This window comes from Lontra canadensis, unplaced genomic scaffold, assembly GCF_010015895.1.
Source record: "Lontra canadensis isolate GAN:19392208 unplaced genomic scaffold, GSC_riverotter_1.0 scaffold120, whole genome shotgun sequence".
Taxonomy (NCBI): Eukaryota; Metazoa; Chordata; class Mammalia; order Carnivora; family Mustelidae; genus Lontra; species Lontra canadensis.
The window spans coordinates 4,770,284-4,788,453 of record NW_022631114.1 but is presented as its reverse complement, the minus strand read 5'-3'; the positions used below and the strand labels follow the sequence as shown (position 1 = coordinate 4,788,453).

General features: G+C 39.5%; 1 protein-coding gene across 1 annotated transcript in view; it reads right to left on the bottom strand.

Moving 5' to 3' along the window:
- NUP133 (nucleoporin 133) overlaps positions 1 to 18,170 on the bottom strand; it is a 53,974-nt gene that overhangs the window by 24,351 nt on the left and 11,453 nt on the right. Inside the window, exons 9-14 of the mRNA XM_032841085.1 lie at positions 12,620 to 12,767; positions 11,182 to 11,329; positions 10,086 to 10,243; positions 9,060 to 9,151; positions 2,613 to 2,776; positions 1,391 to 1,485 (exon numbers count right to left, since the gene is read on the bottom strand). Coding sequence (XP_032696976.1) covers positions 1,391 to 1,485; positions 2,613 to 2,776; positions 9,060 to 9,151; positions 10,086 to 10,243; positions 11,182 to 11,329; positions 12,620 to 12,767 — 805 coding nt within the window. The remainder of the gene's footprint in view (positions 1 to 1,390; positions 1,486 to 2,612; positions 2,777 to 9,059; positions 9,152 to 10,085; positions 10,244 to 11,181; positions 11,330 to 12,619; positions 12,768 to 18,170) is intronic.

The window sequence follows — 18,170 nt, the reverse complement described above, 5'->3', positions numbered from 1 at the left end:
TCCCCATGGAGGGCTGTCCTGAGACCACAGAAAGCCAGTTCAGCCTAAAAGAGAATTATAGACTAAGCAGAGGAGAAGAACCATGTGGCCCAGCTGACAGACTGACATCCAGTGTCAGGCGAGAGACGCTTGGGGACCTTCCAGCTCAGCCCACCCTAAATGCAGTTCAAGGAGTGGTCCAGCTGAAATCCACAAAAAAACTGCTCAGGTACCTGAAAGAAATGTTTTAATCCACATTTTGGGATGGTTTGTTAGGTATTAATAGTTAACTGATATATCTGACTAAATAAACAATTACATCAGAACAAATCTGTTCCCCACCCCTCCATTAGTCTGTAGTCTATCTAAACCACTTTAAAAAGAAAGGAGAGAGACTTGAATGATTAGAGTGCCCTTGCCAAGACAATAAAAGTAGACAGGAGCCAAACCATATGTTACAAACATTCTGGAATCATCTAGAACTGACCTGTTCAATAAGGTATCCACTATCCACCAAAGTGATGATTTAAATTTAACTAAAATAAATTAAAAACAAATATAGTTCCTCAGTTGTACCACCCATATTTTAAGTGCTCGGCAGCTGCCTGTGACTACTGAGTAACACAGATATAGAACATTCTCATCACCACAGAAAGTTCTATTAGACAGCATCGTAATCTCTTTAACATGAAGGCATTACCAATTTCGGAAAAAATAAGCAAAAGTGGGATTAAATGTATTCATTTGGATATATAACATGCTTGGGAGCCACTACTGATCAACAAGGGCTAATTAATCGGCTTCACATAGAACAAGCAGGATTTGCTCCAACAGTCCTTCAGTATCACTTGCTAAGTGATACTGTGTAACAATTCTGTCTAGCTGCAAAAACATATTCTAATTTTAGGCCCAATATAAATGGGGATACTCCACTAAAAAACAAAAACAAAAACAAAAACAAAACAAGAAACCACCACAAACTTTAAATAAGGAATTGATTCTAATGGCACTTCAAAATTATAACCCAAAAATCAAAATCTGTCATTGCCTTACTATTCTTCACGATCTTTTCAATAATACAAAGCAATTCATGAAAACCTAAGTTGACATAAAACCACACAGGTATCATAGAATCTTAAAAGAAAGTTGAAACATTTCTGTGGAAATACACTGTTTTTCTTCTTTTCAGCCTGTTTCCCATGCAGCTTTTATACTTGAATAGCTCCCTATCCCCCAACAACCCTTATTTACTTTCAAGTCAGCAAAGAAACTGGAAAACACTAGTCCTGTCCAACCCCACAAAACACCTCAGAATAAGAAAGGATCTCCCACTGTCCTGGAGAGAGTGACAAAAGACACAGAAAAGCCAGGTGTCCTGGCCATTCTTGTTCACAGAAACTAGAATGCTTACTTGGTGAATAAAGTCCATAAGGAAAGAATGGGCCTTCATCTTGTCTTCTAGCTGGTGAAGAATAATCAGTGATGTATTGCTAAACCCAGGTGCTTCTGTTGAAACATAAGAACAAAATTTAAACACATAATGTGCTGACTTTACAATAATTACTGCTATTAAATTAAAAACTTAAAAAATATCTATACGCCAAAGGAAAATACCAACCTTTTCATGGAACTATTTGCGACTATTTGTAACATTACCCAAGATTTTAAAAAATTTAGACGAAAATTTTGGTAGTTTGACACAATTCATACTATATTTATTCAAAACACAAACCCTGTTATTATTAATCATTTATATCATTCTAAGCTTGCCAGCTCAAAATGAAGTCAAAGAAAAAAGGTAAGCACTGATGTTTCCTTCCTAACCCTCTAATGAGGCTTAGCAAACTTGCTAAGTAGCACATCAGAGGGAGAAACGGACACTGGAGACAGTTTGCTGGTACCTAGGAAAGCTGAGTGCCCGTGATGCTGCGGCGGAAGTGTAAGAAGGACGGTCACCCAGGGCAGAAAGGAAAGCACAGAGCAGAGACATGATATGCTCACTTCTATATGCTGAGATTAGCTCATTGCCGCTCATTGGGAAATTTATCATTTTTATTAGGCAAAAACAATGATTATGCCAAAATTATCATTTAATTTGGGAGCTATTAAATAAGTACCAAATGCTTATCCATGCCACCAATTTCCCTTTAGAAATTAAATGGTAAGAAAGCTAAGTAGGGCTAATTAATCTGCTTCACATACAACAAGCAGGATTTGCTCTAACAGTCCTTCAGTTTTTATCACGTAGATATGTTCTGAGCCTTTTTCAAAATCTACTATAAGGTAAGTTATAACCTTTTAAAAAAAGTAAACTAATAATTGCTTCAAAAACTAAAAAAAAAATGCTTCAAGAAATGCTTTAATGGGGCGCCTAGGTGGCTCAATGGGTTAAAGACTCTGCCTTCGGCTCAGGTCATGATCCCAGGGTCCTGGGATCGAGCCCCTCATCGGGCTCTCTGCTCAGCGGGGAACCTGCTTCCCTTCCTCTCTCTCTGCCTGCCTCTCTGCCTACTTGTGATCTGTCTGTCAAATAAATAAATAAAATCTTTAAAAAAAAAAGAAATGCTTTAATAAAAGAACCGTAATATGCTCAAAACATATCACTGCATAATATGAAAAGTAGAAGTTCTTACCCTCAGGCACAGACTCAGCCCACCGTGGGTCAGATGCTGGGTAGTCATCCACCAGATCCACACTGATTTGTGTAACAGCTCTGTCTAGTTCACAATCAGAATCCAAATCAGAACGGGAGGAAAAGAGCTCATCAACCATCATTTGAGCATGACCTAGATCTTTTCTGAAATAAAATTAGAAAATAGAAGTATTAAAGGAGGCAAACCATTTTAAAAATTCACCATGAAAAAGTTAACTATGGGGGCGCCTGGGTGGCTCAGTTGGTGAAGCGTCTGCCTTCGGTTCATGATCCTGGGGTCCTGGGACTGAGCCCCGAGTCCGGCTCTCTGCTCGACAGGGAGTCTGGTTCTCTCTTCCCCTCTGCCCCTCCTCCCGCTGGTGCTCATTCACGCACTCTCTCTCACACTCACTCTCCCCTCGCCTCAAACAAAGAAATAAAATCTTTCAAAAAAGAGTAAGGTAACAGTGAAAGTCCCCTATTTTAGTCCAAAGTTACCTTTTATAAAAAAGATTTATTTATTTGAGATAGAGAGAGAAAGAGCATGCCAAGGGAAGGGAAGAGGGAGAGAATCTCAAGCAGACTCCCCACTGAGCTCAGAGCCCCACACAGAGCTCAATCTCACCACCAGTGAGATCGTGACCTGAGCGAGTCAGACACTCAATGGACCAAGCCACCCAGGTGCCCCAACGTTAACTACTTTCAGTAACATTTATTTAAAAGGGAGACAATCATTACACATTTATTAATGCAATAATCATATGTTGAGTACTTACAACATGCTAGGCACTGGAGCCAGAATGACAAGACGTTAAAAAACACTCTAAGACTTCACCAAGGACACAGTGTCACAAGAAGCCAGAGTTAAACAAGTAGTTACATGTATACTGTGACATGAAAAGAACAGAGCACTTGCTACAGAGCACACAGAAGGGAAACCAAAACCATCCCAGGGGCAGGGAAAACTCGCTGGAGAAAAAGGTGGATAAGCAGAGGCCTACAGCTACAGAAGCGGAGCAGCGAGGCTGAGGAGATTCTGGGGAGGGGTACACGGTGGCAGAGAGAGCACACATCACACCTGTGAGTAAGTACGTCCGTATCTTAGCAAAGAACTGAAGCCATAGGGAAGAGGAGATCACCCAGGGAAGAAGCCTTCCAGGGCAGACTCTCAGAAACACCACCAATCAAAAGGCAGAATACATAAAACCTCACACTCCATGTAATGGAGTTATAGGCACTAGAAGGCACTTCTTAGGCACTAAGAAGAAAGTGTCACGATCTGTTCTATTTTCCCAAAGGATCATCTTAGGATATGGACAGGGGGCAGAAATACTCAGATAGGAAGTTCCCGCACGGGCGCCTGGGTGGCTCAGTCACTGGCATCTGCCTTCAGCTCAGGTCATGATCCCAGAGTCCTGGGATCGAGCCCCGCATCAGGTTCCCTGATCCCTCTGCTTGTGTTCCCTCTCTCATTGTGTCTCTCTCTAATAAATAAATAAAATCTGGACCAAAAAAAAAAAGTTATTGCAGAAACCCAGACAAGAGAGGGGGGTCTCCACTAGCAGTAGCTGCAGAGGAGAATGGAGACAAGTAGTCAGGTTTGAGAAAAAAAGAGATTTGAGGTACATATTGGCAACTGTTTGGATCTGATATATTTTTGCTCTGAAGCTGAATGTATTGTGGTAGGACATTTTTACCAGTGGCAGAAACAGTGGGTAAAAGAGAAAGAATAAGCTTTGGAGAAGACAAGCAAGGCTGTGGGCACATTGAACTGAGATGCTTATGGAATAACAGCTACTCTGGAACATTCTTCATTTGTATATAATGGCCTAGAGTACGGTAAATCTGTGTTTCTTTGGCAAATGAAGTAAGTAGGAAAAAAAAAGGGAGTAGAGAGAGAAAAATTACGATAGACAACGGCAAAGGCAGACAACTTTTCAGGCAGTTTAGTTATAAACAGGAACAAACAAAAGGGGTAGTAGATCAGAGGGGGACACAAAGTCAAAGACTGGTCTTTTTCTTTTTTTTTTTTTTTAAGATTTATTTATTTGAGAGAGAGAGAGAGAGAGAGAGAGAGAGAGATTGCAGTGGGGGAAGGGTCCAAAGGAGAGGGAGAAACCCAAGCAGATTCGGCACAGAACATGGAGTTCAAGAGGGGGTTCCATATCAGAACCCTGAGGTCATGACCTGAGCCAAAACTCAGAGTTAGATGCTTAACCAAATGTGCCACTCAGGAGCCCGCCCCTGGTTTTTTTAAAATGGTATATTAAATATGATTAATGGCTGGTGAGAAGAAGCCAGCACAAGAGAGGTCAAAGATATAGAAGAGGAATAACAAAACATAGTCTCAAGAGAAGAAAGAGACTGTGGCATTCAAAACAAGGACAAAGAGGGGTACCTGGATGTCTCAGTCCATTAAGCATCCAACTTGATTTCTGCTCAGGTCGTGATCTTGAGTTTGTGGGATTAAGCCCCATGTCAGGCTCCGCACTCAGCGGGGAATCTGAGATTTTCTCTCTTTCTCCCCTCCCCCGCCCCTCCTTTCTGCTTGCACACGCACACGCTCTAAATGTATAAATGAAATCTTTAAAACAAACCCCAAAAAAAAGACAGGGATTCTTTTTAGAAAGAGCAACCCTTCCCACTTTATAGGGAGCGAAAGAGGAAAAGTAGATGCAGTGCAGGTAAGTGTGTAGGTATTAAGTCCAGGGGAGTTGCAATCTAATGGCTTCTATTATCTGTGAAGTAGGAGGCTGAGCCCTCTGCTAAGTATGGCAGAAGAGGCAGAGAAATGGAAAAGGTTGAGAAGAGTTAGAAAAGCACTGAAATGGACTCTCGGTAGAACAAGAGATCGACCTGAATAGAGAAACAAAGAAAAACTGCCTAAAAGTGTTTAAGGCCAAGCTGAAGCTGGAAACCTGGTTATGCTACAGGTTATGGGAATACAAAGTTCGCTAAGGCAAGATAATCAACAATTAACTATTTTAATTAACAGAGTAAGTTTCTTAAAACTGTCATGAGCGAAAGATATTTATGTTTATATTTATTTATAAATATATATTTATATTCTAATATATTTATATATGTGATATATATGTATACTTATATATATAAATATATATTTATATTTATATTGAGTCAAGTGAAAATAAAAATAATGTAAAAATTGATTTCAAAGAAACCATGCCATAGAAAAAGCAATATTAACCTTAGCAAAAAACGAAACACAGAACATTTTTGAGTGTGATCTACTCATTTCAGCCGCTAGGGAGCATGTGGCAATGTCTGAAGATAATTGTGGTTGTCATAAGTTGGGGGAGGGTGCTACTGGCACCAAGTAGGAAGAGGCCAGCTGTGGCTGCTACACATTCTACAATTCACAGGATAGCTCACAGTAGAACATCGTATGGCTTCAAATGTCAACAGTGATGAGATAGCAAAACCCTGCTTTAAAAGTATGATTCCATTTGTGAAGAATCTAATTCCTTAAGACTATTAATAGGTTCATACCAACCCCAAAATGATTTCGTTAGCCTCACGGGGTAAGTTGAAGGCACAGCTGTGCTAGAGATCCATGACCCTATTCCTAAGGTTACTATACCCTTAGGACTTCAAGTCAGGGGATTCCTTTTCGAGCTTAATAATCTTTCCCTACAGAACATTTAGAAATGACTACATGGGGGGGGCGCCTGGGTGGCTCAGTGGGTTAAAGCCTCTGCCTTCGGCTCAGGTCATGATCCCAGGGTCCTGGGATTGAGTCCCACATCGGGCTCTCTGCTCCGCGGGGAACCTGCTCCCTCTCTCTCTCTCTGCCTGCCTCTCTGCCTACTTGTGATCTCTGTCTATCTAATAAATAAATAAAATCTTAAAAAAAAAAAAAAAAAAAAAGAAATGACTACATGGGGTTGAATAGCATCCCTCCATATCCTCATTTACCCAGAACCTCAGAATGTGACCTTATTTGGAAATAAGGTTTTTGCATATATAATTAGTTAAGTTATGGTGAAGTTACACTGAATTAGGGTGGGCTCTAAATCCAGCGACAAGTGTCATGATTCGGAGGACATGTAAAGGCAGACACGCAGGGAAGAAGGCCATGTGGTAATGGAAACAACTGGAGTGATCCACGTGCAAGCTAAGGAATGCTGATGATTGCCAGCAACCATCAGAAGCTAGGAAAGAGGCAAGCAAAGATTCTTCCCTAGAGCTTTCAGAGGGAGCATGGCCCTGCTGATACCTTGATTTTGGATTTCTGGCCTCCAGAACCATGACAGAATAAATTTCTAGGAAGTCACCCAGTTTGTAGTGATTTGTTAAAGTAGCTCCAGGAAACTAATACAAGGACTATGGTGACTTGCTCCATTATCTTTTAAATTTTGAGATGCCACAAGTCTGTCAAAATTGTTAAAGGACAAACTTGTGTAAGACACGATCATAGTAGTTTAATCCATATCCTGGCAGTAAGACTGAACACCATGCAATAGAGCAAAATTAAAAGAATACATTTTAAAAACAGAACCAAAAAACTTGTCTAATGGTGCCCTCTTCTGGATGAGAAACTAAGAGCAGTAGATTATTTTGATGGCACAGAATTATGTGTGTTTTTTAAGATTTTATTCATTTGAAAGAGAGAGCACACAGCACGTGCACAAGCAGGGAGAGGAGCAGAGGGAGAGGGAGAAACAGACTCCCCCCTGAGCAGGGAGCCCGAGATGGGGCCCGATTGCAGGACCCTGGGAACATTACCTGAGCCAAAGGCAGATCCTTAACCAACTGAGCCATCCAGGCGCCCCAGTGGCACAGAACTGTAAAACTTTATGTGCTATTCCCCCTGTGGGAGTGAACTCCTATGCATCAAATACCACTGCTGGTGAGACCATGGGATCACGAGATGAGAACTGGGGGATACAGAGGTAGTAAACTCTGACTATAACTTCAAAACAAAGACCTGCCAGATAAACTAATGATCCTTCAGACAGCCCAATGGCGACCCCACTCAACACTTCACAGAGAAAGAAACAAAATTCCAGAAATGTTAGCAATCTGTCCAAAGTTTTACGCAGCTATTTAAGGGCAGAACAAAGGCTAGATCTCAATTTTCCTTAGTGTTCATTCAAACGTGAATTTACTATACCTTTTAAGGAAGGTACATGATATGCAAAATATATCTCTAGGACAAACAAATGACTGAATTTGCCTTGAATCCAGAAGTATTAGGTCATCAAGTGTGGCAAACTGAGTATCATTCCCCTCCCGTATGCACACTCCCTATCAGCACCCTCCCATGTGGGGGGGGGGGCTTGCCCCTGTAATTTGCTATGGCCAATAGGATATTGGTAAATATGACCCAAGCCAAGATTTGAAAAGCATTTGTACACTGAGACTTAATCTCTTGCCACGTCTTGCCACGCATGAGATAGGTAAACAAGGCTAATCTGCTAGATGATGAGAGCGCACATGATCAGAGAGATGACCAGAGCCCTTGAAATGGGAGCCCCTGGGTGGCTCAGTGGGTTAAGCCTCTGCCTTCAGCTCAGGTCATGGTCTCAGAGTCCTGGGATCCAGCCCCACATCAGGCTCTCTGCTGAGCAGAGAGCCTGCTTCCCCCTCTCTCTGCCTGCCTCTCTGCCTCCTTGTGATCTCTCTCTCTCTTTGTGTCAAAAAAATAAATAAAATATTAAAAAAAAATGTGAGCAAGTCTAACCAGGATGTCTGGCACTGATCATTGACAGTGAATTCAGATGGGAACCATAAAATGGCCACCTATGCCCAACCCCAAACGGCCAGATTACAGAATCATGAGCTGTATTAAAAAAAACAACTATGTTCTCTGGTGATTTTGTATGCAGCAAAACCCAATGAATAGACGAAATCCAATTTCTCTATAACATCTAAACCACTATAAGCAACTTATTTGCCTTCACAGTATACATAAAACATGCTTGCTAAATGTCTTTCATGACCACCATTTTTTTTTTTTTAAAGATTTTATTTATTTATTTGACAGAGATCACAAGTAGACAGAGAGGCAGGCAGAGAGAGAGAGACAGAGGAGGAAGCAGGCTCCCCGCCAAGCAGAGAGCCTGATGTGGGGCTCGATCCCAGGACCCTGGGATCATGACCCGAGCTGAAGGCAGAGGCTTTAACCCACTGAGCCACCCAGGTGCCCCATGACCACCATTTTTAATAGCTCACTGTTATCCGTTAAGTGGAGAGAATATGTTACACCATGCTTTTTCCCAGACTAACTGGAAGCCTCTTTTGCCTATCAAGTTCAGAGTAAGTTTTTAACAAAGCTTTAATAGCACTGAAGCTCAGAAAAATCTCCTCCTTGGTGGCATCATTCCTCCACCTTACTCCCATCAGTCAACAAAAAAGTAGCATATATCAGTAAAATGTGTCCCCAGGGTTAAAATAAATAGGCCATAATTTAAAAAACTTTTCATACCTGCAATATTGCAGAAAAGCAGCTTTTAACAGTTTGGTTTTATCCTCCTGGGCTATGGTTTCATTCTTTGTAGAAGGCTCAAAAACCATACTCTGTCAAATAAAAAAACTGTAATTTAGAGGTGAAGGTATCAAAATATTCTGAATTCTTGGACAAAAAAACCAGACCCACCTTTGACAGCAACAACACAGACACATAGCTGTTTACCATGTTCTTTATACCAGCAGTTTACTTAAGACATTTACTAAAACAAGATAAAATGGACTAAATACCTTATCAAAAAGGTATATATATAACCAAAGAAATCCTGAAAAATAAAAAACTGGAGGAGGTATCAAGTTATACCACAAAGGTATCCCAGGTACCAAGTTATACCACAAAGCTGTAGTAATCCAAAGTACGGTACTGGCATGAAAACACACAGATCAGCGTAACAGATTAGAGAGCCCAGAAATCAATGCACAATTGTATGATCAATTAATCTTTAACAAAGGAGGCAAGAATATGCAGTGGAAAACAGGCCATTTCTTTAACAAACAGTGTTGGGAAAACTGGACGGCTATAGGCAAAATACATCTGGACCACTTTCTTACCCTACACACAAAAATAAACTCAAAATGTGATTAAGGACCTAAATGTGAGACCTGAAATCATAAAAATCATTGAAGAGAGCAAAGGCAGTAGTTTCTCTGACATTGGCTGCAGCAACATTTTTCTAGATAGGTCTCCTAAAGCCAAGGAAACCAAAGTAAGTTATCCTAAATCCTTATCTTCTATAATAGGAAATCAACAGATGCCTAATATTGGTGAATTAAGAGATGGCAACATATGGTATTACTTAGAAATATGGAGAAAATACCAGCAAAAACAGATAAAAGACTGAAAAGGAGCTGCTTCTGGAAAGGACAGAGGAGATGAAGGAGGTAAAAGAATTATGTTTTCATCACAACTCTTAAAACTGTTATTCTAAAACATTTGTGGGAAACACCCTGACAAAAATCTTAAAATCTTATGGAACCACATTACCTCATTGCTGGGTCCAGCAACTGAAGATGCTAGGGAATCTTCAAGGTCTTCTGCTAATATAGACACACCCTCCCTTGAAGTAATAGACACCAACCCACTGTTTCTAGAAAAAAGGATAGGAAAACCACCGCAGGAACCAGCTCCTAAAATACTATCTCCTAAAAGAAAGAAAAATACACATACATAACAAAAAAATGCTTTCTAAAATCTACCGCCCTAAGCAAAAAATCATCATCTTGATACACTAAGAACTTTTTTTTTCCTTTACAATAATCCTCCTACTTTGAACTCAGCTTTTTAAATCTAGATCAAATGTCGGGAACCTGTTGCTATTTGAAATACCAGGCTCTGTGTCATTCGGTTTGGGGACAACAAAAACAAGTCTTGCAAGATAGCAGTGGGTATGATAAGCCAAAAAAGAAAATTATTCATTCTGCAAAACTCAGAATGACAGCTTTTTAATCCAATGGAGTCCTCTTGCCCTCTTTCTGTATTTACTGAGTAGGTCAATGGAGATGGGGAAAAAGTCTGTTTGCTCAATTCCTTATTAACATTCTCCCTACCCAAAGTCAAGGTTCTTGTGTTAAAACTAGAAAATCTAGGTTCCATCCTGTTGCCTTGCTTGGATTTTGCCCTCTGCTCAGTCTCTTTATCCTGATTAGACTGCTTGTTTTGCTTTTATTCACTCCTGGCTGGCTCCCCCATCCTTGGCCACCATTCCAGCCCCCCTGCGTGAGTCCAGTACCCAGGATTCTTCTTAGCCAGGAGTCTGGACAAACTTACTTAAAGAACATCAACTCAGGATAAATTAGTCTATCTAGGAATAAGCAGTTACTTCTCTTAGTGTCAATTCTTTGTTTCCTGGCCCCTTATAGGGGAAAATATTACTATCTTTTGCCCAAAAATGTAAGAGTTGGGGAATTTTACTACCCTTTTGGTTTTTCAGTAGGGTTGTGACGTCAGCTACTACTGCTGTGGTAGTGAATGTCTAAATAACACCTGGGGGTAGCATACTTAACACTTATGGAAAGAGAATAAAAACTGCTAAGAACGACTAACAAGTCATTAATCACCCTTTCTAAAACTGATACTGTACCTTGTGTATTAAAGACAATTTTCTCCCTAGGAAGAGAAAACTTCCCAGTTCCAGTGGCACACACGTAGACAGCACTTTCAGTATACAGATAGGCAGTCTGATTTGAAAAGTTTGGGACCATCAACCGACACATAATCAAGTCTTCAGACTGAAAATTAAATGTCAGATTATGTTTAACGATAATTAAAACAAAAATACTTGCCTGCATAATTTTGTAACTTGTATTTTTATACACTATCTCATAAAAGTGACACAATAATTCCGACTGTCCTTGTCAAAACCTAAATACTACTCTTGGGATGATTTACAAAATATGATGTAAGTTTATAAACAATTAGAGAGAAATCATTTGTTGAGTTGTAAATAATCAGCAAATTTTGAAAATTACATGATGGTAAGAGTCTAACTAAAAGCCTATAACAAACATGAGAAAAGAAATTAAAAGACTGATTTATTTTATTACTAATTTAAAATTGGCAAATACTTTGTAAGTGATCCCTGGTGAACATTTTGGTTCTTACTTCACTGTAAAGATACCAAGCACAAGAAAATTGAATTAATTTGTTTATTTTATATATAAATTAATTTGTATATATATAAATTATATGTATATATATTAATATATATTTTATATATAAAATAAATTGTTTATATTAGCAGAAACAGAAATATGAAATTAAATGAATTAAATGAAATCAGCAAATGTTAAATATACTGTTTATTATTAAAGAAGTAATTTTATAAATTTTTAAATAAATTTATAAATTTATATTTTTATATATTTGTATTTTTATAATTTATAAAATTTTTAATTTTATAAATTCTTTATTTATTAAAGAAGTAATGTTATAAACAAAACATTAAAAAGTGGTATTCCATAATGTTTGTATTCTGAAACTGTTTTCTTTACGTCTCTTTTGCACTGCCTGAAAAATCTTATCACTGAGCATGTTTTTCTTGCATAATCAGAACTGTAAGGTTTGTATGAAATAAAAGGACAAATTAAATGACTTCTTTACAGTATTTAGTTACAATCACATTAAGAATAAGGATTTAAAAAAATAAAAGTAAAATGTTTTAAATATTAAAAAAAAAAGAATAAGGATTAACAAAATTAGGTACTATATGGTATAAGGCTAAATGAAATGAATTTACACTTTAAGGCTTTGTCTTTGTCTTATGAACATCCCCATTATTCAACAGTACTTACAACATTAAACAACTGCTTGCCGTCAGCTGCTTCCACTCTCATTTCTCTTTAGCTAAGGTTGTCCAAAGTAACGAGTCTAAGATGGCAAACAAAATGCAATGCCTAAAAACCGGCCATCTGAAAGCATCTCAAGCCCTCCAAGTAAATCTCTCAGAAGAATCTGAGCCTACAACAGTTAGGAGAACAACGCAGTACATTCTTGTCCTCTGTAGTTCACTTCACTCTTACCTGAAAAGGTGGATTGCACTGAGTGACTTCCACAGTTACTGCATCAGACATTTGGTGGCCATTATCTTCTACCGTTATCAGAGAGTAATAGATGAGACATGGATTGTCTGCTGGGTGCCATGCGGCTGCCAAAATCAGGAGCCCATCACTAATCAATGGAAAAGAAAGATCTACAGCCTCTTGGAAGTCAGTTTGTCAGTTTCTTATATAGTTAAATACATACTAACCATATGCCCTAGCAATCCCACCCCTAGATATTTACCCAAGAAAAACAAAAACTTACGTTCACACAAAAACCTGTGTGCAAATAGTTATAGCGGCTTTATTCACAATCACCTAAAACTGGAAGCCCAATATCCTTCAACTGCTGAATAGATAAATCCCGGTAATTTTTTTTTTTTTTAAGATTTTATTTATTTATGTGGCAGAGAAAGAGAGAGAGAGAACACAAGCAGGGGGAGCAGCAGAGGGAGAGGGAGAATCCGGCTCTGTGCTGAGCAGGGAGCCTGATGCAGGACCCTGGGATTATGACCTGAGGCGAAGGTAGATGCTTAACCAACTGAGCCACCCAGGCTCCCCTGGTAATTTTTTTTTCAAGACTTTGAGAGAAGAGAGTGCAAGTGGAGAGGGGGCAGAGGAGGAGAGAGAATCCCAAGCAGACTCTGAGCTGAGCACGGAGCCCAAGGCAGGGCTCAGTGCCATGACCCTGAGTTCATGACCTGAGCTGAAATGAAGAGTTGGGACATTTAACCAACTGAACCACCCAGGCACCTCAAGCCCTGGTAATGCTACACAGTGTGCACTACTCAGTAAAAAGGAAGAAACTGCTGAATGAACATCAAATGCATTGTGCTAAGTGAAAGAAGGCAGTCTCAACAGGTTTTATATTATATGATCCCATTGACAGGGCATTCAGAAAAAGACAAAACAACAGGGACTGAAAACACATCAACAGTTGCCAGGGTTAAGACTGAAGGAGGCTTTGATTACAAAGGGATGCAAGGAAGTGTGGGGGGTGATGGAACTATTTCATATTGCGATTGTGTCTCACGGTCAAATGAGTCTGCATCTGTCAACTCATTATACACTAAAACAGGTGAATTTTACCGTATATAAAATATAGCTCAATAAATCTGACTTTAAAAAAAATCAACAAATCATCAAATGCAGGACTGACAAAGCATAGCCCTCAGGCCAAACTGTGCTCAAGCAAGTTTTTATAAATGAAGCTTTACTGGACTGCAGCCAGGCCCACTCATTTCTGCACAGCCTATGGATGCTTTCATGCTATCACTGACAGAGTAGAAGAGATGCAGTGAAGACCACATTGTGGGCCCTTCAAAGAAAGGCTGCCAAACCCCGACCTAATTTGTTCTTTAGAGCTTACTTTGGTCCAGAGGAACATCTTGTTTTTAACAATCAGTTGCAGAAATTTCAATGTGAAAACAAACCTTTTTCTATCTTAAAGCTTATGTTTCTCGTAAGTCTATCAAAATTGTTGCCCTCAACAAAGAATTACATGGTCTCTAATCTCAAGCCCTCCAAAATATTCAGTAGTATTTATTATTAGCAACTTTCATTCAAGTCTCAGAAATATTAATGGGGTGTTGGGAGGGGCAGGGAGCAAGCGCCCTCTACTGACAACTAAAAACAAGAAACCGGAAAAAAAAATGAAACCCAGCGACTGACTAAATGACATCACTTCAAATCGAGCAATCTGAACATGGCTCTCGTTTCTTTTTCCACTGTGATCTTCACCAGCTCCTGAACCCTTATCACTCCTACTCAGACTCCTGAAAGGAATCCAACAATACTAGCCCAAACTTATAATGGACTGGCAGTGACCTAAAGAGCTAATACCGGATATAGAAGAACGTTATGCATAAAAAATAACTAATGGACTAAAGACCTAAATGTGAGATCTGAAACCATAAAACTCCTAAAAGAAAACAGGCAGTGATCTCTAGGACATCAGCCTTAACAACATATTTATGGATATGTCTCCTCAGGCAAGAGAAACTAAAGCAAAATCAAACTCCTGGGGTTACACCAAAATAAAAAGCTTTTGCACAGCAAAGGAAATGATCAACAAAACAAAAAGGCAACCTAATGAATGGAATTCCAAAAGTGATATATCTGATAAGCGGTTAATATCTAAAATAACGTAAAGAACTTACACAACACCACACCACCCCCAAATAACCCAATTTAAAAATGGGCAGAGGCCCTGAATAGATGTTTTTCTAAAGAAGACATACAGGTGGCTAGGAGACACATGAAAAGATGCTCAACATCAGTAATCATCAGGGAAATGCACAAAATCACAATGAAATATCACCTCACACCTGTCGGAATGGCTAAAATAAAAAGGACAAGAATTAACAAGTGCTGGTGAGGATGTAGAGGAAAAAGGAGCCCTCACATTCTGTTGGTGGGAATGCAAACTGGTGAAGCTGCTATGGAAAACAGTATGGAGGTTTCTCAAAAAATTAAAAATTGAAATACCGCATGATCCAATAACTCCACTAGCTGGGTATTTATCCAAAGAAAACAAAAACACTAATTTGAAAATATATATGTACCCCTATGTTTGTTGCAGCAACAGCTGAGACATGTAAGCAACCCGAGTACTCATCAACAAATGAATGGATAAAGACACAGTGTGCGCGCGCACACACAGACACACAGGAATACTACTCAGCAAAAAAGAGTAAGATCTTGCCATCTGTGACAAAATGGATGGAACTAGAGTATTATGCTAAGTGAAGTAAGTCAGACACAAAAAGACAAATACCATATGACTTCCCTTTTACGTGGAATCTTAAAAACAAAACAAACAATCAGAAAAGCAAAAGAAGACTCTTAGCTGCCAGAAGAGAGATGGCTGAGGGGATGGGTGAAACAAAGTGCTTTAACAGGTATAAACTTCCAGTTATAAAATAAACAGGTCACAGAGATGAAAAGTACAGCCAAAAAGACCAGAAAAAAAAAAAAAAAAGAAAAAAGAAACCAAGTGAGGTCCCAGAGAATGTGATCTTGAATGTACCAAGGAGGGAGGCAGAGTTGGTCGTACCTATGATAAGGCTCTATACTGAAGTTACTCTAAAGACTGTATATTGGGTGATAAGGGGTGCCACGAAGTCATGGAGACGTGTCTAACAGAATTTCTTAGAGTAGTGCTAGAACAGTTTTATTTGACATCTATATAAAAACATCTTCACGTTTGGAAAAAACATGAAGCTGTTTTAGGTAGTAGAGATGATAGGTAGATACTCTAAATTTTGAAAACCAATAAAAATTTAACAATAAATTTTTTATTTATTGTTAAAAATTTAAAAACAGGGTGCCTGGGTGGCTCGGCTGGATAGGCCACTGCCTTCAGCTCGGGTCATGATCCCGGAGTCCCTGGATCAAGTTCCACATCGGGCTCCCAGCTCCGCAGGGAGTCTGCTTCTCCCTCTGACTTTCTGCCCTCTCATGCTCTCCCTCACTCTCTCTCAAATAAATAAATAAAATCTTTTAAAAAAAAAATTTAAAAACAGGGACGCCTGGGTGGCTCAGTGGGTTAAAGCCTCTGCTTTCGACTCAGGTCATGATCCCAGGATCCTGGAATCAAGCCCCGCATCAGGCGCTCTGTTCAGCGGGGAGCCTGCTTCCTCCTCTCTCTCTCTCCCTCTGCCTGCCTCTCTGCCTACTTGTGATCTTTGTCTGTCAAATAAATAAATTTAAAAAAAAAATTTAAAAATGAAAAATTTATTGTTAAATTTTTACATGAGTATATACAAAACAATACACTTAAGACTTAAAAAATCCAACTTCACATCTAAAATGAGGCTCTCTGAGCTCTGTGTAATAATCTAGTAAAAGAACTTGTAAGCCTGTTCCATGAACATATATGCCAGGTTACAAACCTGGCCAACACAAGCAAAAGATCAAGGAGCATCAGTGAGCATCAAGAAGACGGACAGTATTCTTAAATAGAAGAAACGTATGCAGATACAGACACCATATGATCACTAGACGGTCCAGAAGGAGAACAAGAGCTGCGTCTTTCAAGTCCCACAAGCACCTTGCTAGCATGACAACAATGGAGGAGACGAGCCCGGGCTCTGACCCAGTCCAGAAATTCTTAAGCATGTTTCTCTTCTGTTTTCAGTCCACATCTCTGTTCCGAAAACTATGTGAAAAAATGTCTGCATCGCATAACCACGTGGGCTGTGTCCCAGCAGCAGTAATTTTTTTTTTAAGATTTTATTTATTTGACAGAGAGAGACAGTGGAAGAGGGAATACAAGCAGGAGTGGGAAAGGGAAAAGCAGGCTTTCCACAGAGCAGGGAGCCTGATGCGGGACTCGATCCTACTACTGCGACCCTGGAATCATGACCTGAGCCAAAGGCAGATGTTTAACGACTGAGTCACCCAGGTGCACCCTAGCAGTAGTCCTAAATTCCTGAAAGTCTGGTAAAGATACATGAAAACACATAAACTATATTTAATTAAACCACTTGTGGAAATTAAACACATGCTATTTCTACCTCTTTGATAGTTTATGTAAGGTTTTCAGAAACTATAAAGAAGGATCTTACTGATATTCTCAAGAGCCTAAGAAAAATTATACAGCAGAACTGCAATATCCTTCCAAAAAAACAAGTAGAATTTGTTCTACTAAATAAATTGCTCTAGGGGCGCCTGGGTGGCTCAGTGGGTTAAGCCTCTGCCTTTGGCTCAGGTCATGATCTCAGGGTCCTGGGATCGAGCCCCGAGTCGGGCTCTCTTAGCGGGGAGCCTGCTCCTCCACCTCCCCCACCTCTCTGAGTAACTTGTGATCTCCCTCTCTCTGTCAAATAAATAAATAAAATCTTTAAAATAAATAAATAAATAAATAAATAAATAACTCTAAAACACAAAAATTGCTCTTAACTTCTGGTATGTTGTGTTTTGAAGAATTACAAGTCATATATAACATGGAAGCCATGTTATAAATGGTTTTTAAGTTCCATATGACCTTTGGTATTAAAATTAAATAATAACACAGGATAACTAACCTAGGATTTATCAGACTAACCTAGGATATTAAGTGCCACTTAGAGCACCATTTCTAAGAGGAAATTCACTGTGAATTTAAACCCTGAGTGAGTTCTCACTTGTACTGCCAAGACAAAACCTCACCCCACTTTCGCCACAAACATAAGCTTACTAAAGCAAAAAGGCTGGAGAAGAATGCCTGGTATGGCCACTGAGAAGAGAAGGATGACAGCAGGGGGCACCCGCAGCAGCAGCAGCAGGGAGGGCATCTCTTAGTGTGAAGAGAAGCTCCAGCCATAAGAGCAGGAAAGATGAGTCTCGAACTAGGGCAGACAACTAACGTAAGAATATGCAGGTGAGGGCTGAGAACTGCCTATATTTCTCAAATCAACCAGCATCTCTAGAAAAGGACACAAAGCCTTTCAGTAAGGATGAAAGTATGATGCGAACAGCATTAGAAGAACAGACGGCAAGACTGATCATCATTTTACAATAAACATTAGTTTCCCAAATAGCTCCCTGTATT